This window comes from Vanellus vanellus, assembly GCF_965231255.1.
Source record: "Vanellus vanellus genome assembly, chromosome: 12".
NCBI classification, from domain to species: domain Eukaryota; kingdom Metazoa; phylum Chordata; class Aves; order Charadriiformes; family Charadriidae; genus Vanellus; species Vanellus vanellus.
Genome location: NC_138917.1, coordinates 23,541,749 through 23,564,596, shown reverse-complemented (window position 1 = coordinate 23,564,596; position 22,848 = coordinate 23,541,749). Strand labels below are relative to the sequence as shown.

The 22,848-nt window shown below is 54.4% G+C and overlaps 2 protein-coding genes across 3 annotated transcripts in view; one reads left to right on the top strand and one right to left on the bottom strand.

The window, feature by feature from the left end:
• LOC309676617 (diacylglycerol O-acyltransferase 1-like) overlaps nt 1–3,898 on the top strand; it is a 30,554-nt gene extending 26,656 nt beyond the window's left edge. For both annotated transcript variants that reach the window (XM_082489209.1, XM_082489208.1), the window contains 2 exons: nt 826–913; nt 3,431–3,898. In XM_082489209.1, coding sequence (XP_082345335.1) covers nt 826–913; nt 3,431–3,559 — 217 coding nt within the window. In that variant the 3' untranslated portion in view covers nt 3,560–3,898. The remainder of the gene's footprint in view (nt 1–825; nt 914–3,430) is intronic.
• Nucleotides 3,899–10,216: 6,318 nt separating this feature from the next.
• CFAP263 (cilia and flagella associated protein 263) lies at nt 10,217–17,282 on the bottom strand. The gene is made up of 7 exons (XM_082489372.1): nt 17,205–17,282; nt 14,496–14,651; nt 13,977–14,057; nt 13,324–13,479; nt 12,524–12,631; nt 11,814–11,969; nt 10,217–10,345 (listed from the first exon to the last, which is right to left on the bottom strand). The coding sequence occupies exons 1-7, from the start codon at nt 17,271–17,273 to the stop codon at nt 10,283–10,285; spliced, it is 789 nt and encodes a 262-aa protein (XP_082345498.1). The 5' UTR covers nt 17,274–17,282; the 3' UTR covers nt 10,217–10,282.
• Between the last annotated feature and the right edge of the window lie 5,566 nt (nt 17,283–22,848).

The window sequence follows — 22,848 nt, the reverse complement described above, 5'->3', positions numbered from 1 at the left end:
ACAGTCACCTGCCACCCAGTGACAGCCGGCAAGCGGGTACACAAGTCAGGATTGCTGCTGTTGCACTGCTTGAGTGGCATTGAAAAGGCAGCAGTGTAAACACTGTGCCTTTTAAGCAAAGAGGTCAGGACTGGCAGCATCTGTGACACTCTGATGACGACTCACCCCCTACAAAGTAACAAGCGTTTTCTGGAGGACCCTTGTGTCAATCTCCTGGTGATAAGAGCTTTTGCTGAGCTTGAAAAAGTAGTTCATAAAATCAGGCTCCTGAGGCCAATAAATTGGAAGCCAAATAAATGGCCTCAGATATTTTCATGGCATCCAAAAAGTGCTCAGCACTCAGGAAAACCAGAAGAAAGTTGCTTGTTTTCAGTACCCTCAGTATGGACAGAGAGCCTAACTTAAGAAGCCCATTTTTTAAGTTCTTCTCCTCCTGTATTAATAGATATCTGACATGTGCAGAGTAAAAGAGGCAAAGGAGTGGTTAAAACAGGTCCTGTAGCGAAGCACGAGGGTCTGGGCAGCATGTGAAGGTTTAGACTTCATTTCAGGCGGCAGTTCAGAGCAGCCACCTCCTGAGTGCCGTCACTCAGTGCTGAGGTCTTAGAAATGAAGCGCGTTTCCACGAGTCAGCCAAGCTGTTGTGCAAGATGCTCCCCTCGCTCATTTGTGCGTGCATTTGGAGCAACGCCTTCAGCTTTGGTGGGCTGATTGTTATAAACTGCATTATCTTGCTCTGAGCGATTAATCCTGATGTTAATGTCTAGCAGTGCACTGGGAACAATTTATCAAGCTTCTTTCTGATTTTCTGTGCTCTGTAAACAGACACGTCTACAAGCCCTTACTGCATCCCAGTTATGATAAGTGGCAGGCCCGGCTGGCTGCGTTCCTTCTCTCGGCGTGTTTCTGCAAGGTAGGTCACTGTATCAGCCGTCCCGGTTATGGCCGTGACCTCTCGTTCACATAAACTCATAGCGTTATGTGCAGCAGCTGAGATTTTGAGATTTGCTCTCGTTGCCTACAGATCCCAACCTAAGCTGGGTGCCATGTGCTGAGACCGGCATCCAGACGAAAGGAATAAGGTTTGGGGTTGCAAGTTAGATGGCAAACAGTTTTAAATACTGATGTGAGAGGAGTCACATTGCAAAATAACACTCAAGCTTCACGAATTGATTAGATTAGCACTCCAGCATGCTTGTGTTCACAGTGCTGAGTGGCCGTGTCCCCACTGCATTAGTAGCTTGAGTGCTTGCAGTTCTTGACCTTCTGCCCATGCTGACAATCCAATAGCTTGGGTTCAAAGTAAGCTTTGGCTTACTTTGGCTTAAGCTAGAAATGTCAATGTTTAGAGGAGAGACCTTTAGCTGACCTTTGAAGAAAATTTTTAGTTTCCCAGGACCTAGGAAACAGTGGCTGGGAAACAGTGTGGGGTCACTTAAAAGGTAAGAATGCCTGGAGGCAAGTGGCACTGTGGCAATTCAGCAAGTGTGAGCAGGCTGTGCCACACTCTGCCTCCCACTGCAAAGGATCCCATACCCAATGGGCAGAGTTGTTCATAAAAGTATCTGTGCCAAGTATCTTGGCCCTGGCCAGTTTTCTGTTGTAGGCTATTAAGTATGACCCTGTTCTGCAGTGCAAACCACTGCATTAGTCATTGGATGCTCTACCAGTCATCCATGTCTTTGGGTATCCCGCAGCTTTGCAGGTGGTAGAACAGCCCAGTTCCCACAAGGATTAGAGATCCCCACAAGAAAATTTAGGGAGCTTTCATATCCTCACATCGATGAGGCAGGATAGCTGGATGTAGGTGAGGATGAAGGCAGAAACTGGAAGAGCCATCAGTCTGCGTGGCATCTCCTCCTCCTAGGACAGAACAATTTGTAGCGCACGTTACACCACCACTTAAACCAAGAACATTGCTTTGTGACTTCCAGCTATTGCACTGGGGAAGCCCTAAGAAGGCAGTGGTGCCCCAGTCCAAGGCAGAGACTGGAGTGTTAAAGGGAATTCCCTTTGTATACTCCTGATCCTTGCTGTTTAGACCACGGTGATGGGACCATCAGAAAAAACAGATGATCAAAGTTGGAAGAATCATACTTGGGACAGACATCTTGGCTGGCCAGCTCGGTTTTGCTCCACTCGGTAGGAACGGTGGCACAGACTGATTCCCTGGCAGAAGCTGTGAATCTCAAGGCTTTCTTTCCCCTTTTAAATTCCTTTTAACTTATGTTTCACTCCAATATGAAGAAGACCTGTCGGTGAAGTCCCACTAGCATTGGGTCCTTCATGGTCACTCAACTACACCTTGCCTGCTATCACACAGATCCAATGCAAGGCATGATCACACAGGATAGTGCATGTCAAACGCTTGATCTTGGTACTTTTCCAGGATCTAATTGCCATCTCACTGGAGGTGTTCCAGTTTGGGATGTTTACTGCTGTGCTCTCTCAAGTATGGGAAGATGGACATTAGGATGAGGAATCTGCCAGCAAACATAAATCTATCAGGGCACTGATCACAGAGCTCTTGCTACTGTTTTTTAATGATATTTAACAATTAAAGCACAAAGATTGTAGTTTTAGGCCGTTAGTTAAAACTGGCAATTTTGATTTTCTGACACAAATGAAACAGGCAAGACTGAAAGATTGGTTTCAGGGTGGAGTGCTCCATGGCAGCATCATTCCCGCTGCATCGCAGAGCATCCTTTGTTTCTGTCACAAAAACCAGCCAAGCATCCAGCACCCCTTGTTTGTAAGTCGATCGGGACGGCATGTCCTTATTCTCTGGAGGCTTTGCCTAACATCTAGAGCCAATGGAGAGGTGAGAAAACATAAATCAGGTCTTTGAGCTATTGGTACTTGAACTTCCAGTCTCAGCGAGTGAGACCAGAGCCAGAAGGGCTTTGTAACCAGCCCAGTGAGGGTGGACGAGGTCACTCGATCCACAATGACCCTGTCACTAACTTGAAAGCCCCTGAGCATTGTCTCGGGGCAGATATCGTCACTGTAATGATCTGTCAAACAGCGATGATTTCTGAGTGCAAAACCCATGGCCATCTGTAATCCTTCCCATCTAAGCTCTTCCAGCCTTTAAAAATTATTTCAAACTCTTTCCATTCCCATGATGCCTGTAGATTTGGCAGCTCTTGGCTGTGTGGGTAGGGAAAGACCCTTTCTTTCTCCTTTCTGTGCTAGCCTGGTAAAATTTTAACATTCATGGGGTTTTAAATTGTTTTACTATGAAGCACACAGACACAGAGCCCTTTGGCAAGGACACCCTTTAGAAATAAATTGAGTCATCGTCCTTGTAATAGAAAAGCTAATTCAGTATGGATCTGTCCTCCAGTTAAGGGCATGCACATCCCTTAGAGAATGGTATTACCGACCAACAAGACTTCTGCCAGTAACTGCTGTTTGCTTTTCCTGACAGATCCCACTGTCCTGCCTGTGGAAATGGCTTTTGATGGCCGCAAGGGTGACATGCTCGTGTGGGATCAGCCTGGTCCGGGGCCCTCCTCTAACAGTGAAGCTGTACTTCCAGTGCCTCATCCACTGCTAGAAGGACTCAGCTTGGAGACTGACCTGCCCAGAACCTAGTTGCCCTCTACTTTCTGCCTTCCTTTCTACAAAAAACATAACTGGCAATAGAACCCCAGATTTGAAGTACCCTATCCTTAGTAGGAAGAACCTACCAAAGCTGTGAAACTCCCATGTGGCTACAGAGAGAAAAATAAATAATTGCAGGTTGGTGTCTCTCCATAGCGAAGGTGAGGGAGCCAAGTGGCTGAAGGGTGGCTGGTACCCGATCTGGCATAAAGCCTCCAGTGAAGCATTGACACACTGCCAAGTGGAAGCAAATCTGAGCTAGCAAGGTGGCTTTATCCTGGATCAGCTCTTTGCACCATTGTTATAATGTTGAACAAAGGCCTCCTCAGACACTTCCTCTTCTGCCTCGGATTTCTCAATACCTTCCCTCTCTTTTTATTTGCTGTCCTCTGTTCTTATTGGGACGGAGGGATTTCATGTGGGACAGGACTGGAAAGGATCTTAAGAGTCCACAGACTCCAGTGTCCTTCAAAAGGTATTGAGCCGATTCACAAAATGTCTCTTAGGTCACTCGGTGCCCTCTGCAACACCAGGCTGCTCCATGGAAACTCCAGCCAAATGGCTCCACTGAGCTACTACAGCCCATGCCCTTGGGCACCGTGGGTCACGCCAGGGAGCTGTGCCCTGCCACAGCTGCTGCAGGCAACAGCCTCAATGGTCTCCATGTGTGCTTTGATAAAAAAGCAAGGCGCCCATCCACAGAGGTATTCAAGCTGTGGAGCGGCTAAGCAAGCTGTGCAGCAGATCTCCTGTGCAACAGCTCTACTTGCCTGGCGTCATTCACTACTGGCTGCAGTGTCCCAGGCCACCTTCTCTGAGGATGGCAAACGCCATCGTCTCTGGGTGTTAGATGGGTTTGCTCACGTGTGCTCACTAACTGCTGAAATGAATTCAACTAAGAGGAACATGCTGGTGGCCTCATTCTGCCATGTGTGCTGGTACCTGACCCATCTAGGCCATGCATGCCTTCCCTATGGGAGCCTCTGTTGCAGCTGCTGCCTCCAGCACAGAACCAAAACCATCATGGCACCGGAAGTCTTACAGGATTACTCACAGAAGGTTCAAATCTTGCCTCCAAGATTTGTCTCCAAGGCAAGATTTGAACCACCTGTGAGTAATCCTGTAGACTTGAAGGCACCAGTAGCCAAAAGTTGTTTTCTCAGAGTTCCTCAGCAAAGACGAGGTGCGTTGTTACTGCTGGACAGCCAGCCAAAAGTGCTGTCACCAGAAGCCAGGCATCAGGACCTTTGTGCTAAGGTGGGCAGTGAGGGGAGCAGCGTGATCTGGAAACACAAAAGGCAAAGCATGAAATGCCAAGGCGATGACTTAAGAGATGTGTCATTGCACAACAAAGAACAGGGCTTGGGGAAGGAAGCAGCGCTCAGCTCTCAAACATCTCACTGCGCTGTGGTAATGCAAGCTTTAATTGAAGCCTGCGTGCTGGCGGTGTTGCAAGTACCACACAGCATTTGTTTTTCTAGGTGGTAAACTGAACGAACGTGTCCCAAAGGCTGCGAAGGTCGTGTTGTACAGACTGGTTTGGCTGGCTTGGCGTTTCACTGCAGTCGTTAGATTTTTATCAGATGCTTTTACTTGTTAAATTTTCCTTGGTAGTGGGAACAATCCGGCAAATAATATGGAGCACCAGGAGATATGCAGCCAAGGAGATAGCTTGTTTGGCTGGATCCCCTCCTGCACAAGGGAGGCTTTGTGCAAGCTCACTGAAGCGCTGCGTTCATCTTGCTGTGGGCAGAGCTGGAGGCAGGCTTCGGGCTTTCTCTCTATGCAGTTGGGCCGGGTTCGTTAACCATGAGGCTTAAAACTCATTAGTTCTGAGGTCGCAGCCAGGCTGCTGGGAGGCTGCAGTTCCTGGCGAGAGGTATCTGTCTCCCAGCAGCAGTGGCAAGGAGGCAGCTGGTCTTTTGGGCAAAGGGAAAGGCTTGGCTGGCCTCAGGGAAGGTCCCATGCTGCCCAGGAGAGCTGCCATGGGGTCGTGCTTCTTTGGCAGTGCTGACCTCTTCTGAGACCTGCAAAGTGGGAAGGGACCGGTGTCACCAAGCTGACTGACCCACAGAGGTCAAGGGCATGGGTTGGTCATGGTTCCACCAGCACCTGGTCTCATGTAGGTTGTCTTTGACCCCTGCGGATCCAGATAATGGGAAAGAAGTCAAGTCATGCTCAAAGGTTCCAGGTACCTCCGGCTCAGGCAGCGTCACTGTCAGCTGCCAGCATCACCTTTGGAAACAGTCTGTGGTAACACCGGCATCATGTTGGAACGGCCCAGCCGGTGATCAGGGACCAGCCTCAGAGTGGCATCCCCATGGGGAGGGCAGGGTGAAACCCACCTCAGGGATGTTTTCCTCACTCTTGCAGGGTTAAGCGGCCCGTTTTGGCACAAATCAACTATAAACAGGCTGTGGGATCATCAGCTGCCTCCCAGCTGGTTCCTGCAGCATTTCAGCCACAGCATCACAAGAGCCAGGGCCAAAGGCTCTTCTCAGTGGGACAGGTAAGTCCTGGTTTGAGCCACACAGGACTAATTTCTCTTCTAATACTTGGGAAAACTGCACTTTTAGAAGACTCCAGCATCTGAATTTGTAAAAATATTTACTTTTGAGCCAGCTACAGGATACAGGTTTCAAGGTCTCAGTGTTTTCGAGCTTACCAGGTGCAGGGATGAGGAGGAGCGAGACCCCGCTTTGACCCAAGCTGGCCAACAGCATTATTTCATACCACGAACAGCACATTCAGTATAAATTAGAAAGTTTGCTGAGGAATTCTCTCTCCCATGATGGCTGCCATCCTGAGAACTCCATGCTCCACTGCTGGAGCCCTGAGCCCTTCCCTTCCTCCTGAAGCCACAGCGCTCGCAGTGTCCCACATGTGCTGTCCCCTGCGGGGAGCGCACGGCTTCTACGGATAGAATGGGCCAAGTGTAATCCTGGTATATTTTATATTGGTATCAGGATCAATACTGGTTCTTTAGTATTATCAATGTCCAAAGGCACACGGGGACTTTTCATGAGCTGGAAAGGGACCTTCTTGCAGGAAAGCCCAGCCGCAGGCAACTGTAGCCTGGTGGTGCCCCTGTAACAGCCCCTGCTGCCCTCCAGGTTCCTTCCCCACCACCCCTACGCGCTCTGGGCTCCATCAGGTTTTTATAAATCTCCTTATGCAGCACCAGAGCTCCTCCTGCCTCCTGCTGCCCTTGCTTCTGCCTGCAAGTGTTCAAGGCCAGGCTGGATGGGGCCTTGAGCAACCTAGACTAGTGAAAGGTGTCCCAGCCCGTGGCACAGGGGTTGGAACGAGATGGTCTTTAAGGTCCCCACCAACCCAAACCATTCTGTGATTCTATGATAAGTGGGACCAGGGTAGGCAGAGACTCCAGTGTGCACGCAGAAAGGAACCTCCTGGGCAGGACAGGCTGTTCCAGGGAAAAACCATCCAGCAGCACCCAGGGCAGGAGGAGCTGTGCCCCAGAGGTCCTTTCTGTGCCAGCAGATGCCCTGCACAAGCCTCCAAGGGCCCCCTCCACCCTGCAGGAACTGCCAGCTGCTTGTGCCTGCACCGCGGGTGCTGAGCCTGGGCACCACGGCAGCAGCAGGGTGCTGAGCAGGGGGACAGCATGGGGCCGGTGGGGTATCGGCAGGGGTGTGATGGAGCAGGCAGAGTGCAGCAGGATGAGGCCAAGGTATCTGGGACTGGACCCACTGGGTCTCCCAGTGTTCCTGCCCACTGCCAGCGTGTTTGGGACATGCAGTGCCCACAACCAGGGCGAGGAACCGGCCTGGTGTGCTCAGCACAAGCATGCCAAGCCCTTCCAGGCCGGCTGCCAGCCGGCACCCAGCATGCCGTGTCCCCCTCTCCCCATGGGCAGGCAGAGAAGGGCCCTGACTCCCTGGCCCCAGCTCTTTGCCCGACAGTGGCAGTGTAGGGCCTCATGCTGTGTGTCTCTGCGCCATCCCAGCATCAGGTGAGAGAGGTGGCACAATCTGACCGTCATGCACCACACGCCATGCCACCAGCTTGGCCCTGTGGGTGATGCTGGCATCAGTCCCAGGCGAGGTCAAAGGTCAGGACATCCGCAGCAAGGGGGCATCAGAGGGAAGAGGGGGGCGGTGGGATACTGTAGCACGAGGCGCACCAAGCGATGTCCATCCTGTTTCCTTGCAGCCTGTGGGATCCAGGCTAGCCCGTCCCCCTGGAGATCAGTGCAGGAGTTTGCAGTGACAGACCAGTTCCTGTGGGTGGTGACACTGCAGGACATGCAGCTCAACCTCCCAGCCTTCCACTCCATCCTGAACAAGCGCTGGATCCTCAGCACTGCATCCAGCCTGCAAAATAGGTCTGTGACCTGCGAGGGGCCCTGTGTCCCCCCAGGCAAGGCTTGGGAGTCAGCAGGGAATAACACCACCTCCCAGTGCTCGGGAGGGTCTTGTCGCCACCCAGCAGCTGGGTGAGCATCCTTCAGCCAGAGTAGGGGCAGGCAGAGTTTGCCCTGGGCGTTTCCTTGCACCCAGTGCCCTCCGTCCACCCCCTGCTGGCAGCAGGCGCTGGCCGCGGTTGGGCTGAGTGCCATGGGAGAACCAGCCCCAGAATTTCATCAACTCTTGTCATCACCCATGAGGAGTTCGATAAGGCAACGTTCTACAACATCGCTCTGCTCAGGACAGCTGCCCCGCTTGAGTTCAGCAGCATCGTTCAGCCCATCTGCTTGCCCCACAGGCGCCTCTCTGCCTCAGACCTCAAGAACTGCTGGGTCTCAGGCTGGATCCACCCCACCACAGGTAACCCTCGGCTCCTGTGGCAAAGAGCTCCCTCCGGCAGAGCAGAGAGCTGCCTTCCTGCTCCCTCCTGCCAACAGTCCCAATGGGAGGAAGGGGAACAGGGCTTGTCCCAGGAGGAAGAAGCACCCACTGGTCACCCACCCCTGTTTTTTGGAGGCCAGGGGCTGCCCAGAGCCACAGGCTCACAGTGGTCCCTCAGCCAGGCAGGGGAAAGTGCTGCAGCAACTTTCTGAGGATGCTCTTTGTTGTGAACGTGGATCCCTGCCCACTGCTAAGGATTGCTGCAGCCACAGGGATGCTGACAAAGTGGCGGGCTGTTTGGTAAAGGACACAGAGCGCCAAGCCAGACCGAGCAGACATATAGCCAAAACGCCTCCTTCCTGTTCTGCTCGTCTTCAACTCCAGGCTGGGAGAGCTGCCAAAACACTTGTTGGGCTTCTCCTTCTTAGTCCTTACAGGAAAAGATCCCTTCTGTGCAGCCTGCAAATAGCAGGCGTGGGAGACTGTCTGAACGTGTGACACCCGTCTCTGCATGAGCTGCGGGGTGACTGTCTCCCTGCAGGGTGCTGCTTCTGGTCTCACACTGCCGAGGCCTCCAAGGGCCTTTGATGTGGCCAGGGTCAGAGATGCTCAGGAGGTAAAACAGAGAGGGGTTCCTTGTAGTACATACCAAAGGATCAGACGTGGGGCTGGGCTGGTGGGGGCATGGGCAGCCACAGGGAGCAATGCTGGTCACTTCCATCTGGGACACACAGGGACATCATCAGTCCAAAGGCAGCCAGCCCCCTGAATCAGTGGTGCTTTGCTACCAGTGATGATAAAGGACCAAACTGCTGCAATCTGCCCTCCTCTCAGCCAAGTGAAGTCCACTGAGAGCGATGGCAGGAGGGACACTGCTGAGACACAACCCTACCAGTTTTGTCTCTCAAAAGGGTGATGCTGGCAACCCCATCATGTGCCAGATTAGAGGGACTGAGAAGTGGGTCCTGAAAGGCATCCTCAGTGAGGGTGGCATGAGATGCTATGGACTGTTCCTCTACACCTCAGTGTCCTCCTACAGCAACTGGATCTTGGCCACCACCAAGAGGACAGGACCTCCCCATACTAGTCAGGGTGCGAGCTGATCTGCAGGCTCCACCCAAAGACCGGGAAGAGGCTTCCAGACCACCAGTGAGGATATTTCAGGCAGTTGGTTTCAACCCCAAGAAGGGACAGACAGACCTGAACTCATCTGAGGCTGGGCCATCTGAGATAATATATAACTCCTGCAGTGGGAAAACGCTTCCCCATCTCCAAGGGGCACTTACACTTGCCCCAGGTTCTTGGGAGAGGGGTAGCTGCTCCCTTCTTGCTGTTTTATTTCTTTAGGTAAATGAAGTATCCTTTTGCGATCAGAAAGCCTGCTTGGTTCATGTGTGCCATGTTGAAATGATTTGCCCTATATGCTCACACTGCTCCATTCTCTTGTCAGTGCATGCTCAGAGGTGTTGTACTCCCAGGTCTCGCAGGGAATCCCCTCTGGTTCCTCCTGCATTAAGTGATCACCAGGGCTTGTCCAGAAAGAAAGGACAGTTCCTGTGAACATGTCAGATTTCATCACCAGAGAATAACTCCTTGTGGTGACGGAGGGAGGGGGCAGCACCCAGAGCAGAGCTGGCTGACCAAGCAGGGCCTGCAAAGGGGCCAGGCAGCAGACCCTGGTAGAAGCCAGCACATACTTGGACAGAACAAAGAGATGGCCTCACAACTGATCCAGGGTTTCTTTATAATTTCACACAGAAGTGCTTTCATCTCATGGCAGCTTGCAGGGTGCTACATTTACCCACTTGACAGCAAACTTCCCCACAGGGTCTGCAGTTTCCACTGCCCACCTCACAGCATCAACAAGCCTAGTGCTGGTTAGCAGACATCTTGACCTGGTTCCATGTTCTGCGGTATCTTTGCAAGGACATCTGCAAAAGGAGAAAGGAGAAGGCCTTAATATGTTCAGACAGCAGTGATGTGTTGTGGAGAAAACAGCAAGGCTGGAACCTAGCCTGGCCTGAGCTGCTGTATTGCTTGCCCCTTCATCCCCTGCTGCTCCCACCAGAGGTTGGTGCTGGCTGTGGCATGCTGAGGAGAGCTCCTTCAGGTCTACACCAGCTTTGCTTCCTCCCCTGAATGCTACATGAAGCCTGAAGACCCCACACATGGCAGACCCCTTGCATGGCAGCAGGGTTGTTGAATGTGCCCTGCCATAGAGAGGCCGGCAAAGAAAACAGGTTTATAGCCTCACTCTTATCCCAGGGGCAAATACAGGTTCCTTCTTTAGCCCCTTGAGCCCTCACTGCTCTCCAGCTCCTAGAGGCTGGCAGGACTCTGGGCACTGCTGCAAGCCAGCGCCTGGGTCTCCTGGTCAAGGAGAGCAGCTGGGTGAGAAGGGATCTGCTTGCACAAAGACAGGCCAACAGGCAGGCTGCCCACCAGCCCCAGGGTAGCCACAGCCAGACCCCTGTTTCTGACCTCACAGCGCTGGTGCTGATGGGTCAAGCTGAAAACCACACAGTTCTGACCTCCAAGAAGGGCTGGACCACATGAGCCCTGTCCACTGCGGAGGGGGGTGCAGGGGAGCTAAGTGCTGGACAGGCGCAAGCCCAGAGCCTTCCCTGTCCCAGCTAAGCCCACCTCCTCTTGAAAACTAGCAGGGTGTCAGGGTACAGGACCACACTATCCAGCCCAGCCACTTCTCTCCCCCTGCTGCTGTGCATACGGGGCAGGGGTACAAACATGTCCTGCTACCTCCAGGCTCTGACTGTGCTCCTCTGTGTTCTCTCTCCATCTCCAGGCTGCAGGAGCCGGGGCAAGAGAAGAGTTAAAGATATTCTTGCCACTTTGCCATGCACTCATGTTTGGATCTTGGCTAGCCTTTCCTTACCAGGAAAGAGTCAAGATACAAGCAAGTAGGAAATGTCAAAAGAGGATCAAAGAGGACTACAAACACCAGGAAACCATCAGGGGCTCTGGAAGAGGCCAGTGCAGTTACATATGCAGAGCTGGAAACATATCGGGCTGCGGTATGACCCCCTGTCCTTACACGCATGAGAGGTTTCAGTATAGCAACAGCCCGATGGTGCTTCCTGTCAAATTACAAGCTGTGTCCTTGCCTTGGCTTCCCCTCAGAGCTCAGTCATTAAAATTCAGCTTCCATCCTTGGGGTAGGGAGCAATTGGTGCTCTGTAAACAGGAAAAGCCTCCAGCTCTGTTAGGCACTGGTGAAACCGCCGGGCAAGAACTCTTGCATGACTTCCTGGGGGTCAGGAGTGAGCACTCCGGTCCCCAGAGTGGCTGCAGGGTGGGTAGGCAGAGATGCAGCTCCACCAGGACCCAGCGCCCAGCTGTCACACATCAGGACTCCTGCACACCCAGCCCCATCTCACTCACCTCGGCAACAGCCACCTTCCTCTCCCAAGCCTTGAGGCTGTTTTCAAGGTCAGTAACAGCCATCTTCTTCTGCACGTAACTCAGCACGGGGGGGACGCTGTAGTCTGAGAGCTGCTTCCACAGCTGCTGATTCACGCTCTCAGCTTCAGCTCGTTGCTGCCAGAGGAATAGGGACAGAGGGCAAGGAGATCCCAGGGAAATGTCCTTTTGCCAGCTGGTGGCCAGTCCTCCAGCAAAGTAGGCAGGCAGGATAAATTAAATGCCCAGCACTGTGGGGGGAGCAGTGGGATGCATCCACCAGTGCCTCCATCCCTCCCAAGCAGCACTGCTAGGGAGCCCCTTGAACCCACTTCCCAAAGCTGTGGTTTCCCCACCAGGCTATGTGTCCCCAGACTGGTATGACAGCAGAGCCACTTCTCCCTGGGGAGGACACTGCCGATGAAAAGTTCAAGGAAACTGAATTTCAGTAAGGCGGCAGCAGGTCCTTGTGGAACCAGGGCCAAAATCCGCAACATGGCCTGTTTTGCAAACCTGCTCCTGCTCACTGGCGCTGGCAGGAGCCCCAGGACTTGCTCAGACCCAGAAAGGCACACAGGTACCCAGCCCAGTGCTGGGCCTCAGATGGGCACTGGTATCCAACATACCACAAAAAGTCCCTCAAAAGACTCCCCCCAAGTGAAGTCTCAGGGCTTCCCAAATTGTTCCCTTACCTCCTCCACCACAGCAGCTTCTCTTTCAATTTTCTCCAGCAGCTCCTTCCTCTGGGAGATGTCTTTCATCAGAGACATGGACATTTCCATGGAGTCCTGCAGCTTCCTCTGGAAGATAAGAGCAGGACGGCATCAGCGGGTGCAACGGCAGTTCCCAGCCACCTACAAAGCCACCCCTCTACTCCTCCAGCTTGGTCTCAGCTGGCCATGCAGGAGCTCTGCTCCCAAGGGAGCTCTGCTGCATCACTCGTCCCCCGCAGCAGGCAGCGTCATGCTGTGGTGATGCAGCTCCTGCTTCGCTCTGTCCTGTGTGTCACACTGCAGGAGAGCCCATGGCACAGCAGCTGGAGTTTAGGACTGACACAGGCTGAATGGCTGATCGGAGAGATGCAAACACACCCAGCTGAGAAGCACTTTTCACTGACAAAAGCAGAGACTCACAGTGATGGCTGCAGCTCATGACATCTTTTGAAATGTCACAGGTTATGTAAAAAATGTATTTTCCCCTGCCAGTCAGCACTGAAACTCTTTCCTACTAGAATTTTCCCCTCGGGTGTAAAATAACCATGCTGCAAAGCATGAACCCCATCATCAGGCCACAGCCAAACGACTGAAGGCATCACTGCTTTTGGTGTGTTGGGCAAACCTGCCAACCCAACTGCTAAGTCAGTGGGAAGGCAAAGAGGTGTTCAGCATTGTCTGACTGAGAAAGGGAAGGATGCAAGAGCTGTTAATCAGCTTGTGTGTGACCTTCAGAAGCAGAAGAAAGGCAAAACGGAGGTCCTGGGAGGTTCACTCACTTTATAGAAGTTGAGGACTTGGACAGTCTTCCCTGAGGTCAGTTTTAGTTGCAGCAGCTCCTGGTTCTTCTCATCAATCTTCTCCAGGTACTGGGCATTTCTAACCTGCAGCTGCTGCAGACGGACCTCACAGAGTTTCTCTCCCACCTGCTCCTTCTGCAAACCCCAAGGAAGCAGAGCTGTAGGTTGCTGACCAAAGCTGCATCCCAAGTAAGAGAGCTTTGCTCTGTGGGGAAAGCAGACCTGAAGAACACAGTCTTCAGCCTGGCTGCAAACCTGGGGCTTGGGGAGAAATGTGAGACACAGCGTGCCACTGAGCCTGTGCTCTGTGTCCTAGCTTAGAGGGTCCAAGCAGTGCAGACAGGTCCCCCTCTGGCGTGCCAGCAGCAGCCAGTCCCCAGGGAACTGCTCTGATCCACCAAATATCTTTTCCAGGGCACCAAGGGCACAAAGACATCTGCCAGCTGCCACACTGTGAGACTTCTGGTCTCATCCCATGCATGCAGGGTCTGAACATGGGCAGACCCATGCCCTTTGACAAAGGCAGCAAGGCCAGGAGCAAAGGAGGAAGGGGAAGAAGAGGAGGAGGGCCACGCATCTCTACGCAGAGCAGGCCCACCTAGGCCCTGCTTCTCCTCAACTGCCACACACACCTGCCTGAGCTGCTGCTGCAGCTTCTTCTTGTAACCCTTGAGCAAGTAATTTTTCAAGCGCAACTTCTCTCTCAGCAGATCCTAAAGAAAGACAGCAAATGAGTGGAACAGCAGAGCCTGGGAGGAGAAAGAGCACCCAGACCCCACTCCTTATTGGTGCGGTTCCCGTTCACCTCATCCGCACTGTGGTCTTCACTGCTGGCTTAGAAAGGAGCCCAGCAAGAAATGCTGCTCAGCATCACCCTGCCCCAAATGTGGGGGCATGGCCATGCACTTTCCTGGGCTCTCCTAGGAGCCCTGCATGGTCTGTGCTCGCAGCTGTGCTGCAGCTCAGCAGCCTGATGAGCACCTGGGCTAGTCACTGACCAACAGGTGTGACAAGGGCTGTCCAAAGACACTTGCTAAGACAGTCTGAAAACATGATGTAGGCCACACAGGAGTATGGGAACTAGGACTTTCCCTAACCAACATACTTGTCAGGTGACAGACCAGCCTCAAAATTTGCCATGATGGACTGACCCTCTGGCGGTTCTTCTCCTCCATGTATCTCAGCAGCTTCTCAGAAGCTATGATACTCCCTTTCTTGCTGGAGATGGCACTGATGATGTCTTTCTCAAAGTCACTGATGGCTTTCTTAACATCGGTCCACCAAACATCTGCTTCTTCTATGGCTGCCTGCAGAAATAAAGTCACGTTAACAGTCAAGAGGTGCTAACTACCCTTATTCAAACAGCTTTGGGAACAGAGAATGTTGTAAAGGACCAGGCATGCTCTCTGCTGGCGTTACTAGCATTTCTCCTGTGAGAGAAATCCTGCGTTTCATCCTCTGCAGCTCCAGGCACACGGTGCAGGCTCACACAGCACTGCTGCTTCACTGACTTAAAAAGAACAGGAAAAAAATACCTCAGGTGCTTGAACTTCAACATCTGTCACTCCATCCTGGCCTACAAATGTTGCCAGTCTGACAAAGCCAACGCAAGACAAATTACCACCCTTTGTTTACTGCATATGCCCTGGGACGGGCCGTCTGCTTCAACCTTTCCTGGCTACTGCAGGCAGCATCAGTGGTCTGAACTGAATGCAGAGGTCTCTCCTTCCCCGAAAGCTCCTGAGCATCCTGGCTAAGAGGAGGTCTTGGCAGGCAGCACAGGGCAGGCAGGCATGGTGATACAGCCACAAGGAGCCTGCAGCAGGAACGCAGCCTCAGAGACTTGGAGCATGCCCTGAAGAAATCCCAGAGACAGTGGAAAGGCAGACCCCAGAAAGGACTGCGTGGAGCCCAGCCAAATCAGGAAGCTTCTGGGAGCTGCTAGAATGAAAAATATGTCTAGTACAAAGGGCCCACCTTCAAGAAGCTGACTGAAAGGAGATTTTTCTTTCAAGCATTGACTTCTTCATCTCACGCAGCAGATCTGAGCTCCTCTACCTAAAAATCTTCCCCTTGCCTGTATTATTAGTTCCTGCCATAATAAGATCTATCTTTAGAGACTTCTGATCTCTGCTGGTGTACCTGCCTCAAGAAAGGGATGAGGTGAGAGGACAGTTCTGGCTCCCACCTTCAACTCAGTTCCACTCACAGCAATGCTCTGCTCGGAAGAGCCCTCACCAAGCAAGTCTGTCTCACTGCCTGAGGCACGGCATGTCAAAAGAGGTGTGAAAAGTAACAAGACTGTTTGACACCGTGGTGATCCTAAGGATCCTGGAGAGCTATACCTCAAGGTTCTGCAAGGTCTGCTCCGAGTCCTCCTTCATCCTCTGAATCTCATCCTTCATCTCAGTCAGCTCCCGCTCAGCCAGCTCACATTTCTGCTCCACTGTCAAGCCTACAAAATAGTCCGTCGCCCCATGCAACTTGGATTTGTACCTGCCACGTGTCTGCAACAACCAAGGAACATCGCAGACACCATTAGAAAGCCAGCACTAGCCAACAGTTGCTGCATTTTCCTACATTCAGAAAGAAAATCATCTCAATGGTCACGTTGGTGGGATTCCAGCTTACAGCAAGGACCGGGAGGCCTCTCCAGAGCAGAGGTAACTCAGGGCCACACCTGGGCTGACCCAGTCTGTCCTCTCATCCACCCTCAAAACCCTCCTACGCAAGCACTTTCAGTTCAATTCAACAGGCAAATCCAGGGCTAGAGGTTAAAGCCAACGTGACAGCTCCATGTGAGCACATAAAACACCTCTTTCTAGCAAAGACACTAATTGTTTTGTAGGACAGATGGGGCCTCCTACTACTGCCAGGGCCAGACACCCCAAAGGAGCTGAGCTTCCTGCAGCATGGGCAGGCTGGACCATGCTCTCAGCAGAACTGGCACCACTCAGGAGCAATTCCCAGCACTATGGGGACACAGCGTGGCAGGCACCGCATGGCAGAGGGCAAGTGCCCACCTGGCCAAAGGCAAAGTTTTGAAGGACTCAGCCTGGGACAAACCAGAAAGCAGCTACTTTGGACTCAGGCAGGTACTAAAACCCAGCTGGCTGAAAGGAGCTCCGCTGCCACGGGTCTAGAGCTTCTGTTCACTGTGTCTCTGGTCAAAACGTGATGTTCAGGCCAGGAGGTAAAAATCCACTCCAAAAGCCCATTCACAGCTCCAGCAAGAAGGAAGAGAGCAACAAACACTCAGTGGAGGTACCAGAGTGTGGATGCATGCAGGCTGAGCCCACGTGGGCTTTCCCACGAGGGAGCAGAGCCTCCTGTCACAGACCTGGCATGGCCTTGGGCAAGACTCCCACTTTCTTGTCACCAGCCTCGCTATTTGTTTAACTTCTGCTTCAAATTATGCTGTGTGGGGGTTAACTCATTCCAGATCTCCCTGGCACCCGGCCGTTCAGGAGGACACAGTGCTGTCACCAAGAGAAGAGACAGAGGAGAGCTGGAGGAGAAAGGAGAAGGCAGCCTGGCTTTCGCACTGAGTACAGGAACGGCAAGGCAGCCCAAATTCTTACACCTGCAAGTCCAGCAGCACCTTTTTGCAGGCAGGTGCGTGGGTTAAGGCCTCATCGGTGTGCAGCCCACATGCAGAGCACTGCTGGGGGACATTCTTCATCCCACCTCAAACCAGGGAGCTTCCCTGCTGCCCTCCAGTCAGATGAGCACTGAGACCAGGAGGTCAGAGGGGTAGCAGAGGGAGGCAGGGTCGTGGCTCTCTGCGGTAAGGCGGCAGCCAGACCTAAAAACCCAGTGCCTGCAGCAGTAGAGGCACTGCCCTGGCTCCGGAGCAGTACCTGTGCCGGCTCCGGCTGGGCATCATGAGTCTCAGACAGCGGCTGGAGCGACGGGCTGCACGGCTCCATCTTATGGTACCATTTCTCAAACATTTCCGCCTCCGTTCGGAGCAGCGTGTTGGCGTGGCTGCGAGGAGAAGCAGGTCAGGCTGAGGCCTCGGTTGAGCTCAGAGCCGTGCCAGAGAGCGGCTGAGCCAACACAGGCCACAGCAGGGCAACAGTGGCCAACCCTGGCGGGGCAGCGGGGCCTGGGGTCCGTCACCCCTGCCACGACACAGGGGCTCTGCCAAACTCGCTCCTTCCCAGACCCTAGGCAGCCGGCAGAGCCTGGGACACCACGTCCTCCCGGGGGTCTGGGGCGGGAGCGCCCGGCTGCGGGCAGCCAGGCGGCACCCACGGCCCAGCCGGGCCACCGGGACCTCTGGGGATGGTGGCCAGTGCGGGGACACCCTGGGGACACCCGCCCGGCCCGGCCCACCCGGCCCGGCCCCTGCAGCCCCCAGCAGGGCCCCGCAGTCCCAGGGCCCCCCATCCCCGCCCGGCCGCCGGTACCGAGCCTCCCCCAGCCGCGCCCGCAGCTGAGGCAGCGGCAGCACCGCCAGGCCCCGCTCCGCCATGGCCGTCTCCTGGCAACGGGCGGGGGGGGGCGCTGGGGACAGGAGGCGTGGCGCGTGGGCGGTCACGGGACACAGGCCCGGGGGGTCATGGGACATGGGGACATCGGGGATGGGGGCACAGGGCACGCGGGCACAGGGGGCATGGGGACAAGAGGCGTGGGACAGGGTGGGACATGGGACACAGGCCCGGGGGGACATGGGACACGGGGACACAGGGGGGGCAGGGAGCATAGGGGACACAGAGGCAGGGGCATGGGGACAAATCAGGACAGTGGACACAAGCCCAGGGGGGCATGGGACATGGGGCCACCTGGGGAACGGGAGGATGGGGGCACAGGGGACACGGGACACAAGGTGACATGGGCACACAGGGACAGGGGGCATGAGGCACGGGGACACAGGGGGACATGGGGACACAGGGACAGGCATATGGGGTATGGGGGGATATAGGGGCACAGGGACAGGGCATGAAGACATGCCAGGACATGGGACACAGGGCATGGGACATGGATGCAGGGGCACATGGGGACAGGGGGATTGGGGGACAGGGGCACAGGACGCGTGGGGGAACAGGGACACAGGGACGGGGACATGGGGGACAAAGGCACAGGGACAGGGGACATGGGACATGGACACGGGACACAGGGTATGGGGGGACATGGGGACAGCACCTCCACCACGATGGGGCCTTCTCTGCTTCTTACAGATTCCGCTTTATCCCGGTAATACCAAGGGGAACCAGTCCCGAAGGCAGCTGCCCCCACAGGCAGGCCTCGTTTTCAGAGCTTTGTGAGGGTGTGGAGCATCGTTTCCCCGAGTGTCCCTGTCACTGGGTCCAGACCACATCACGGCAATGGGCTCTGACTTCTTCAGGCTGGGTGCTCAGGACCAATGGCGGCAGGTGACAGTTCTGTTTAAATGTGCATATGTCCCCTGAAAGTTGATGATGCGGCCGGTGATGCATCTCCCCTGCTTTTCTGGAATGAGGGATGCAAGTCAACCTAATTATATAAAAGAGGGGAAAAATCAATGCCCTGGCAATGCCGGTCCTATTTCAGGCCAGAATATGTCAAAACTCATCTTCGAAACGCATCTTGAGTCATAACCACATCTGATCCATGGGAGGAACCACATTTCCCAGCCTCCTCAGGCGCAGGGATGAACACCCCTCACTGCAGGATCTTCAGCACTTACAGAACACGATGCCAGAAACGAAGCGTTTCGAGACAAGGAGGAGGGGACGGCACATATGTGGCACAGCCTGGAGGTCCTTTCTGCCTGAGAGGGGGGACAGGCATCCCATGAAGAAGCTTAACATGGGGTCATGAATTAAAACCTGTGTTAAAAGCAGTGTGCTTGCATGAGCTGGCTGATTAAGACCACAGATATAATTAACACCAGACTGTGAGTCTCTGCACTGGCCCACATTTTGTGCTGCTCCAATGTGAGACAGCCAGTATTTTGTCATTCGGCAGGATGGGGAGAGGCAGCTGAGTGACCCAGGGCAGCCGTGGTGGGATGGTGGGCAGGGATGGCATCTCTGGAGGGTCCAGCAATGTTGTGCAGGAGTTTTTGCAGCTGCAGGAATGTGAAGTGCAGATTTTAAGATGTTTATCGCTCTTGTCTGGCTGCACAAAGCTTTTCAGAGGCCAGCAGGAGGCTCAGCATGTCACTGCCAGAAGATTTGTCCCTTGCCAAGCACCAGGCTCCAGAGCTCTGAAGTACCTTCTGGACAAGATCTCCAGGTGGTTTTAATGGCTGAAAACATATTTTCCCTGTCTTTGCTCTGGGAAACAGCTGGATCTTTCTGGCCAGATTTGAAAACAGTACTACTAATAATAAAAACAGCTCACAAGCATTTCAGAGCAAGTAGGTAAAGCCTGGCAAACTGCCCTGAAACTGCAAACAGGGCTTTTTGCTGGGGGAAACGCCAGGCAGCATCAGAAACCCCGGTTCCCGCAGCCGGGGCATCCACTGGAGGAGCTGGCAGCACACCGGCCAGCCTTCCTGCAGAAATCAGCCTGGCGTCCCGGGTTTGGCATCCTGCCTGTGTGTCCCACTGGAAAGTGCCAAGGAAGACTGGCAGTGGTGAAACTGCTGCCAACCTGATGGACTCCACCGGGAAAATGATCCTGCAGAAAAATTGGAGCCAACTCGATGGTCAAGTGCCTCTACCCAAATAGCAGCACCCTGTGGAATGCAAATACTCCCTTTTAACACAGGATTTTACCCTGGTCCTGTGCGGAATTCCCTGGAAGAGAGGAGTGTCTCAGTTGTGTAGGGCTGCAGCTGCAGCCGTCCCACCCCACAAAAAGGCTATATACACATGCCAGTGTCACAGTGCCACTTTAAACCCATGACTCAATGCCTCAACGCTGTCATAAATGCTAGTTTCTGAAAGGGCTGACTGCTTTGCTTACGCATTTCTGCATCTCCTTCAGGGCCTAGGAGATGCTGTTCATCATTGCTCTGCAGTCCTGGTAGGAAGAGGCCAGTAAGCTGGTCTCTGGACATGGCAGACATCCCCGAGGACAGCTGGTTTTCCTCTGGCTTTGCTAAGACAGGTTTCGCAGGAGCTGATGTTGAGCTCGCCTCGTCTCTCCAGTGCCAAGTGCCCTGGGAGCATTTTGAATACATCCCACTCATTTCCCAAAGATCCTGTGGAAGTCTTGGCCTGGACTGTGCTCAGGCAGGACCCAAAGTGTAAAATAACAAAGTCTCGTTGGGTTTTCTCATTGTTCAGTCTCAGGCACCCAGAAGTCTCACTGATTTTTGCAGTGCACAGATGACTCCAGGTGCTTTCCTTTCCAGGGATACTTTCCTTAGGTTTCCCCAAACCCTCAAAGCCCAGAGCTCCCATCAGCTTTAGCCCTGTGAATCGAGGAGCCCTGTGGGTCCTTTTCCTTTCTTAGCACCCAAAGGAAAAGCAAATCATCTCTCTGTGTACCTCCACCAGGGAGAGTAGCCCAAACCTTCTCTGCTTTGTTTACCAAGTGCTGCTTTGCCCATTAATAGCAATACCAAGCAGTGCAAAATTCACACTCAGCTTGAAGGCTTCTCGGCAGCCAGCATGAGCCAGCCTGGAGCCAGGTCTAATTCCCAGCCTAGCCTAAGCTGATATTTGGAGGCCAGCCAGGAGGAGCACCAGAGTAAGACCAAGCAACCTGTGTCCCAAGCTCCACTCTGTCACCTCATGGGCTGGGGGCTGGTGCTGAGACCTGGCTGCACCCAGTCAGCGTGGGCTCGGGGAAGGGCTGGAGTTGGCAGGTCCCCTGGGACGCAGCAGGCATTGGGAGATGACGGTGTGAGGTGAGTTGAAAACTGGCCCAGAGGGTGATGATTAGTGGCACAAAGTCTTGCTGGAGGCCAGTCACCAGCGATGTACCTCAGGGATCAATCCTGCGTCCAGTCCTGTTGGGAAGCAGCTTTTCTGGAAAGGACCTGGGGTTCCCGGTGGACACCAAGCTGAACAGGGGCCAGCAATGTGCCCTTGCTGCAGAGAAGGTGAATGGTCTCCTGGGCTCTGCATTAGGTAAAGCATTGCCAGTCCAATCATCTCCATTAATGATCAGGATGATGGGGCAGGGCACACCCCCAGCAGGCTAGCAGGTGACACCAAACTGGGAGGAGTGGCTGATACTCCAGAGGATCTTGCTGCCATCCAGAGGGACCTGGACAGGCCAGGGAAATGGGCTGACAGGAACCTCCTGAAGTTCTCCTGAACAAGGAGATGTGCAAAATCCTGCCCTTGGGGCAGAACAACCCCAGGCACCAAAATACACTGGGGGCCACCCAGCTGGGAAGCAGCTTGGCTGAAAAGGACCTGAGGATCTTGGTGGATGCTGAGCTGAACATAAGCCACAAAGAAGACTAATGGTGTCCTGGGCTGCGTTAGGCAAAATTTTGCCAGGAGGTAGAGGGAGGGACTGTTTCCCCTCTGCTCAGCAATGGTGGGGCCACCCCTGGGGTGCTGTGTCCAGTGCTGGGCTCCTCAGTACAAGAGAGACAGGGACATACTGGGGAAAGCCCAGCGAAGGGCCCCAAAGGTGAACAAGGCACCAGAGGGAGCGTGCAAAGAAGAGGGAGCCAAGGTCTTCTCAGTGGTGCCCAGTGCCAGGACTGGGCACAAACTGACACACAGGAGGTTCCCTCTGAACATCAGGAGACACTTTCACTGTGAGGGTGACCAAGTGCTGGCACAGGTTGCCCAGAGAGGCTGTGGAGTCTCCATCCATGGTGGTATTCAGAAGTCATCTGGGCACAGTCGTGGTCAGCCGGCTCTGGGTGGCCCTGGTTGGATCAGATGACCTCCAGGGTGCCTCCAACCTCAGCCAGGCTGTGGTCCTGTGAAGTCCCTCTGGAGGAGCATGAAGCCTTTCCTCAGTCCAAGGTCTCACCTTGGGCATGGTGACAAGAGGTGGTGGGATGACAGGTGGTAATGAGGGCCTGTGATGGGGGCTGTAGCAGGTAACCATGGGGGTGACGGTGTAACGAGGGCTGTGACAGGCCTGAGGGGGGGTGACAGGGTCCGTGATAGGGTGCGAGGGGGTGACCAGGGTGTGACAGGGGTGCGATGAAGCCGTGACGGGGACGGGAGGAGTTCGGGCGGGTGACAGGGGATGGCGAGGGTGGCGGGTGACACGAGGCGGCTGAGGGGGGGATGACGAGGGCCAGACGGGTGAGTGAATGTTGCGATGGGGTGGGGGGTGCCATGACGAGATGTGAGGAGGCGTGACGAGACGTGACGAGGCGGGACGGTCCTCCGCACCGCTGGGGGGCGCTACGCGACGGGCGGCGGCGGCTGCGCCTTTTCCGGGTTGGCTGCGCGGCGCTCGGGGCCGGCCCAGGCTGCAGCCGCCGCCGCCGGCACCGGGCCCGGGCCTCGGCACGCTCCGCGCGGGCCCCGCGCCCGCCGCCCCCGGGCCGGCCCCGCCCCGCCCCGCTCCGGCCTGGCCCTGCCGCCACCCGCCGCCGCCGCCGCCGCCGCCCTCCTGCGCGTCGCGCCCCGCCTCGCCGGCCTCCCGCGC